The 7,507-nt window shown below is 54.6% G+C and overlaps 1 protein-coding gene across 1 annotated transcript in view; it reads right to left on the reverse strand.

The window, feature by feature from the left end:
• The window catches only part of CCDC183 (coiled-coil domain containing 183), a 34,915-nt gene extending 30,314 nt beyond the window's left edge, over positions 1 to 4,601 (reverse strand). The window contains exons 1-4 of the mRNA XM_065418969.1: positions 4,532 to 4,601; positions 3,625 to 3,746; positions 2,273 to 2,350; positions 774 to 941 (exon numbers count right to left, since the gene is read on the reverse strand). Of these exons, the coding sequence (XP_065275041.1) occupies positions 774 to 941; positions 2,273 to 2,350; positions 3,625 to 3,746; positions 4,532 to 4,601 (438 nt within the window). The remainder of the gene's footprint in view (positions 1 to 773; positions 942 to 2,272; positions 2,351 to 3,624; positions 3,747 to 4,531) is intronic.
• Positions 4,602 to 7,507: the final 2,906 nt, after the last annotated feature.

Consider the following 7,507-nt stretch of genomic DNA (forward strand, 5'->3'; position numbering starts at 1 on the left):
TTGCCCTTAGCCATGGATTTGAAGCCCAGCATCCTCCCCATGACAGGCCACTGACTGTGTGAGCTCCTTTCTTCTGGCGAGTACAGGGGACGGGAGGGACGCTGATAATGGATTCCAGCTAGGGGTGGCGGTGGGAAGGCCATGTGCTGCTGGTGTACAGAGCAGGGCAGCCAGTCTGGGAACTCCTGGGTCCATGAGCCCAGGAAATGGGGTTTCAGGGTTTCAGACCTGCCTCTCATCTGCTCTCTTTGCTGCTCCTGCCCAGTAGCTTTAGTAGTTTGGTTTCTACTGGGCCCAGGTTCTCTTCCGCTGCACATCTTTGGGTACTAGGGGTGCAGTGGAAGGAGTGGGGTCAGTCTCGGCAGGCAGGGAAGGTCTGGGATCACTCTGCGGCCACCCCTCTGGCTGAACTAGAATTGAAGATGGACTCCTCAGGGGGTTCCTCATCCAGGCCTCTACAGCTGGAACAAGGTCCCTGTGATGTGGGGCCTTCAGGGTGCAGAAGTGCAAGTGAGCACACAGGTGCATGTATGGGCCGAGTATGCACAGGCAGGAGTGTGCTTGCCTGGGAAGGACATGGGGACTGTCCAGAGTGAACCCTCCTCCAAAACAAGCCACATCTTGGGCTGGTTCCAGAGATGCCCAGGCCCCTGCAGCTCCAGCTGAAGTCAGTTGGACCAGCAAGTTCTCAGCCCTTGCCAGGACCTGGCCCATTGCTATGACCACAGATTTCTGGCATGCACAGTCTTCTGCTGGAGCTGAGCCCTTGTCACCTGCAGCTGTATCTGGCCCTGTCTGTCTGCTCCTTCCATGTCTGCCAGGTGTTGCAGCTTTCTCTGCAGCCCCTCCAGCATCCCGCCCCGCCTCTTCACCTCGTACAGCAGCACATTGTGCACGTTCATCCTGTCAAAGATGGAGTTTTGCAGCTTCTCTCGGGCAGCCTGAAAGAGACACAGTGGCACTGGGTGGGCTCACCCACAAGCAGCCTGCAGAGGGTTTGGCCCCAAGTGAGCTTCTGAACCACTTCACCCTCAGCCAGCCCAAAGGCAGCCTTGCGATAGGCAGAGCCCCAAGGGAGGAGAGCCAGGGATGAGGTGATGGCCAGGATAGTTGCTGATTGTGCATGGTAGGTGCCCAGATACCACAGTGACAGGCAGCAGAATAACCCCTAAGATAGATGTCAGACAGAGCCTCGAGCTGGAGTCCTGTGGGGTGCAGGCTGGGAGATCTGGGCTCTGGGGTGTGAGTTTGGCCCAGTGTAAAGAGTGGGACCTGTCACTGGAGTCCATGCAAGCTGTGCTGACACACCATGCAGGGGCTCTTTGCAAAATGCAGATCTGGGTCTGAAAGTCATAGAATATCAGGGTTGGAAGGGACTTCATGAGGTCATCTAGTCCAACCCCCTGCTCAAAGCAGGACCAATCCCCAACTATTTTTTTTGCCCCAGATCCCTAAATGGCCCCCTCAAGGATTGAGCTCACAACCCCAAGTTTAGCAGGCCAATGCGCAAACCACTGAGCTATCCCTTCCCCATAAAGTCAATAAAAGAGTCTGGTGCTCTAATCCCACGAAAGCCTGGAAATCAGTAGCACATGCCTGTGCCCACAGAGCCCCCTCCTTTCCCTGGTGCTGCTCCTGCCGAAGGACAACAGGGCCACTGCAGCTGGAAGCAACCCCTGATCTGCCAGCAGCGAGGGGCCAGCTGAGCTGATGCTGTAGCCCCTGCTGCTCCCATATTAACCTCTGGCATGTCCTGAATCCAGCAGGAAGGGAAGGTCCCTAGCTAGGGTGGAGCCAGCACTGGGGCAGTTCTTCACAGTGACGAGCCTTCGAACTGCTAGTCGCTGTGTGACTGGCAGGAACACATTGTAACTGAGGGGAGCCACATGAACCTTCTCTGGGGTCTCTGCTGCACACTGCCACTGTTCAGATCTTCTCTGTGACAACAGCACAGACCCTCCTGCTCCAGAAACAAAGGCCCTGCCAGCGGAGCTAGAGGAGAATCTCCAGTAACTGTTAGCAGTATAGGATCTGTGGCAGACAGCCGAGCAGTTCTGATTCCATCCAGCACAGGGTGGTGGGACACACATGCGTGTGCACACGCACACTCCCCAGCTCACTACAGTACAGACCCCCGGAGCAGAGGTTTGCTGACGTATCACGGAGAGGGGCAATTTCCTTTATGGCCTCCTCCCTCCCTCCCACACCCGTTTTCTCTGCTCTGTCGCTGGGCAGTAAATGCCAGAGATTGGGTGTGTGCTTTGCCAATTACCTCCACGGTGCTCCTGGCTAAATGCATCTTCAAGTGCTTTTGATCCCAGCATGCCTGGGAAATCGTCACCTGGTCGTACTGTGGGCAGGAGAGAAGCAGAGAGAAACTTGGGATCAAAGTTCTACTACTAATTATCTGTGAGTGCATCTGCACACAGTAATTGGTAATGCATTATTCCCAGTCAAGGGCTGACCACCTCCCAGCCCCCAGCTACCAGAGCATCCTCATCTGCCGATGGCTGAAAGCAAGGCAGGGTGAAGCGAAGGTGTCTGCACATTTTGGGGGCCTCCATTTTTGGATTCCCTTCCTGAGCCATCTAGAACCTGCCTTGCAGAAGGGCTGAACTTCCACGCCCCCGGCTGACTAGCGTGGGTGCTCTCAGCATTCAAAGCCTCTGGTCCATGAGGAAACAGCCCTGCCCCACGGAGCTCAAACTGCACTGCAGAGCCAGTGGGAGAAGCTGAGACCCTGGGAGCACACAAGGGTCACTGCTGGGGGAGGTCGGCATGGGGGCAGGGGGCCTGGAAGGCAGCACAAGGGTGATGGGGAGAAGGATCCAAAGGGGGCAAGGAGGGAGGCAAGCAGGAGGAGAGCTGGGCTGGGCCTCCCTGGGAGGAGCAGCCTGCCTCTGCTGGGGGGCACAGTGGGGGCAGTGCCCGGAGCTGGGGAAGTGAGTGACATGGGCAGAATGGGGGTTAATAGCAGCCCTGGCTGGGCAGCGAGGCAGCTGAGGGAGTCCAGGGGAGAGATGCCCAAGGCTGGGAGCAGGGTTTGGGGGGGATGGAGAGCAGAGGGGCAGGCTGGGATGGGCAGGGGGCCCTAGGGGCTGCAAAGCTGGGCGGTGGGGCAGGAGAGCAGGGACCGAGGGGGCAGAAGGGGATCCAGGCAGCTGTACCAGTCCTGAATGGTATTTCCCTTGGTCTCCTGCTGGCCCTGGGGGCGGCAGGTGAATCCCCTCAGACCTACAGGGCATGGTGGTGGGTGCTGGGGCTCAGGGATTGTGCACACCCTGATGGCTCTCCGGGTTAGGCTTAGCAAGCTTGCCCCTTGGCGTGAGGGCAGAGCCAGGCGCTAGCAGCAGGGCCGGCTCCAGGGTTTTGGCTGCCCCAAGCAGCCAAACAAAAAAAACCAAAACAAAACAAAAAAAAGCGCCGCGATCGCGATCTGCGGCGGCAATTCGGCGGGAGGTCCTTCGCTCCGAGCGGGAGCGAGGGACCGTCCGCCGAATTGCCGCCGAACAGCTGGACGTGCCGCCCCTCTCCGAAGTGGCCGCCCCAAGCACCTGCTTGGTAAGCTGGTGCCTGGAGCCGGCCCTGGCTAGCAGAGCAATGCCCTGGCAGGGGCACGGGTACCTTCTGAGCCACGCCCAGGGTGCACATCTCGTCATGCACATTCCCGCGCAGGAAGCTGATGAGCCCTTTGTTCTGAGTGAGCTTCTCCTCCGTCGAATGCGCAAAAAGCTTCTTCCCTTGCTCTAGAGGTAAACTGGGGATTTCAGTCAAAGGGCAGAACCAGGTCCCTCCCCGTGATGCGCCAGGCTCTGACAGGGCAGGCCTGGCACTGCATGCTCTGCTGCGAGTGGGTGGAACTCACCATCACATCATTGGTGCCCGTGGCGCGTCACTGAGATGACCAGCTGAGGATCTGGCTCCACATTTACCCCCCACCCCTTCTGGATATGATAATTCTATGGAAACATCTTGGGATTTCCATTGTAGAGGCCAAATTCTGCATCCCCAGCCAGCCACACGTTACTGCTGCAGAAGCCAGACAGCCCTGTGCACCCACAGTCTGACCTGTGGCAGCCCCCGCCCAGACCTTGGGCAGGTGACTCCCACTCTGGGGTGCCCCTCGATAGCTCCTGTCACCGAGGGCTGGCACAGCAGCCTCTCTGGGGGGTTTTGCAGGACCCAGACCTCCCTCTGCCCAGGGGATTTCTGGCATGTGTCCATAAGTGCCAGGCAGCCAGGATTTGGACCCATATTTCTAAAGGCTCACAATGCCCATCAGGCATCATTGAGGGCTGTTGGTCACTAGACCTCCATGCCCACCCCCCTCTCCCAGCCCATCAATATCAGTGGGGTTTCCTTCTCCCCCATCTCATCTGAGCCCTCTCCGAAGCCTGCTGCAAACCCAGCTACAATCTCATCGGCCCTGCTGCCTAGGATTGCACTTGGCTTCTGGGTCCCGGCAGCTCAGGGGGCTCAGGAAGGCTTTCACTCCAGCCTGTCAGAGCCCGGCCAAGAGAGAGAGCATCACCTTGCAGTGAAATGATGGCACGCAGCTCCCGGATCTGCTGCTTGATATCCCTCTTCCTCTGGAACTTCATGGTGGCAGAACGAGGCAGAGAGTATCCTGTCAGGCACTCAGACTTTGGGTCCCTGCCTGGAGACACTTCTAGCCCTCTCCTCTCACCAGCCGCTGAGCAGGAGAGAGATCTGCCTTTTCTATTGTCCTTGCCCTGTGACATCAGGAGGATCTTTATGACTCAGTCATGCATCAGTGGGTTCTCAGTGGTGGCAGTTGGGTGTGTGTGTTCTCTCTGCGTGCTGTCCCAGCCCTGCACAGGTAGCTGGCCCAGAAGACCTCGATAGCACTACCTACAAAGACCACACACTTGGTTCGGTGGCAAGGGCCCTTGCCCAGGTTTATTGTCGACCAAGCATGTTCCTAGCACCGTGGGTCCCTGGTTACAGGTACACTAGCACATGTATGTCTATGACAATGGACCAGCTCAGCCAGCAGCGGGACTTTCTGCAGCCCCCTCAGCTGGACACAGGTGCCCCTCCAGCGACTTCTCCTTCCATACATCAATACAAACAAGTTCATCCATCAGCCTGTCCTCCCATCCTTGTCTTACTTGGGGGTCGTGTGTACCTGTGCCAGCTCCCAGGATTGTGCTTATATCGCACCTCTGTGCTGGGGTGGACCTGAGCTTTCCTTCTGGAATGTGTTTATATGAATACCCAGGGCCTAGGACTTCCTGGGAGTGGCTGTGTTTCAGCAACGCTAGCTATGCCTTTGCCAAGTTCATGTGCAGGACAGTGAACTTCTAAGCAAGTGTCTGCTTTATGATGATTAGCAATCCCTCGATTAGAGGATGATCTATACCACAGATTTGTATATGGGTCCTGAGATGACTCAGGAGTCTGATCCTGGAACCGCAAATCCACCCGCAGTAGGTACAAACATTTTGTGGGAGGCCAGCGGCCTGCTGGGAGAAAGTTCTTTCTTTTTCCTTCCTCTTCTCTCTTTTCAGCTTCGAGGGCAAGGCGCTTCTACGCGAAGCGGGCCACTGCCTGATGGAGGATATGGCGCCATTGGGGTCGGTTGGTGGCTTGATCTTCCCAGGTTGTGATGTCCACATCAGTTTTCTTAAGATACGTTTTCAGTGTGTCTTTGTAGCATTTCCTCTGACCACCATGGGTGAGCTGAGAGTAGAGGACTTGTTTTGGGAGGCGAGAGTCTGGCATCCGCACACAATGTCCAGCCCAGCCAAGTTGGTGCTTGAGGATCATTGCTTCAATGCTGGTGACATTGGCTTCAGTGAAGGATGCTGGTGTTAGTGTGGTGATCTTGCCATTTGATGCAAAGGATCTTCCGGAGGCATCGTTAGTGATACCTCTCCAGCAGGGCAAGCTCCAGGCACCAGCAGAGCAAGCATATGCCTGGGGCGGCACATGCTAAGAGGCGGCATTCCGTCCATTCTTGGGTCCGGTCAGCTTTTTTTTTTTTTTGCGCTTCCGCAGTTTGGGCGGCGGCAGTCCGAGCAGTTTTTTGTTTTGTTTTTTGCTTGGGGCAGCAAAAATGGTAGAGCCGGCCCTGTTCTCCAGACTCTTGCCATGCTGTCATATGGTCACCCAGGTTTCGCATCCATCGAGGAGCGTAGGAACAACAATTGTCTTATAGACCTGGATCTTGGTGTCCTGCCGTAGGTCATGGTCCGTGAAAACGCGTCGGAGCAATTTCCCAAAGGAAGCACTTGCGCACTGGATCCTTTGCTGGATCTCACTCTTGATTTTTGCATTTTGAGAAAGTTGGCTACAGAGGTAGCAAAAGTGCTCAACTGTCTCCAAAGTCTGACCTTCAATGGTGATTTGTGGTGGGTCATGTGCAGGCCTGAAGCAGGTTGATAGAGCACTTTAGTCTTCCCAATATTGAGTGAGACTGGCTTCACTTGAAGTCTAAAGTCTTCAGGATGTTGGGATATCTATCTATCTATCTATCTATCTATCTACATTGTGATTCATATATCCATGTAATATGTTATGTTATTCATTGAGGCCTGGTATGAATGACGCGTGCTTGACATGAATGTATGCGTTGCAAGTTAGCAACCGAAACAAGGACTTAAGGTCCAGGACTATTAGAACTCTTTGTACAAAAACAATCTTATGTTCTGAGAAAAATACGGAAAACCATCAGAAAAGGAAATAACACCAGCTGTACTGATATAAAATTGTATAAGAAATAGAGCAAATGGCACGCCTTGGATCATGGCAGCCTGCCCAGGATTGTCTCTTTGGAAGTGTGTGGGTAGAAGGCCTAGTAAACAAAGGCAAAGAACCGAGGACGCGACGGAATGGACTATATGATTTCTGCAAATCAGAGTCATTTATTGATCCAGAGTCCCATGTGGATACAGATGTGGTTTTCGCCAGCTCCCCGTATCTTATGATCTTATCCTGACGGAAGGAAGCTCGACTGGCCATCAGGATCATTCTGACCTTTGTACTCTGGTATAGTATGTTTGGGGTGTGACTGTGGAGTGAGTAAGGTTTGTTTTGTAATCAATAAAGAATATTTAGAGTATTATATACTAATACTGCGTCCAGTATCTGCCTGCTCCCCATCCCGTAGGGAGACCTCTATTGCGGGTCTAACAAGAGCGTCCATTACTGATCTTCAATATGCTGATGATTGTGTCAGCCTCGTGTACACTGAGAATGACCTTCAGTCCATACTGGATTTTCTTGCAAAAGCTTACTGAAGCCTAAGACTCTCACTCAATATTGAGAGGACTAAAGCTTTATGATAGGGCCCAACTGGCTCACAGCCTGGCTTTTGCTGCGTTTGGTTCAGGCCTCAGGTCCTGCACCAGGACCAGTGCTCCAGGCTCTCTCTGTATGCCCCTCAGCAGTTTCTGCTGTCTCAGCACCACCTGCCTGTCATCAGAACTCCCTACCTCCAGAGGCGAGCATGGCAATGACAGGCTGGTAGCCTAACGTCAGTCCC

This window comes from Emys orbicularis, chromosome 18 (assembly GCF_028017835.1).
Source record: "Emys orbicularis isolate rEmyOrb1 chromosome 18, rEmyOrb1.hap1, whole genome shotgun sequence".
NCBI classification, from domain to species: Eukaryota; Metazoa; Chordata; order Testudines; family Emydidae; genus Emys; species Emys orbicularis.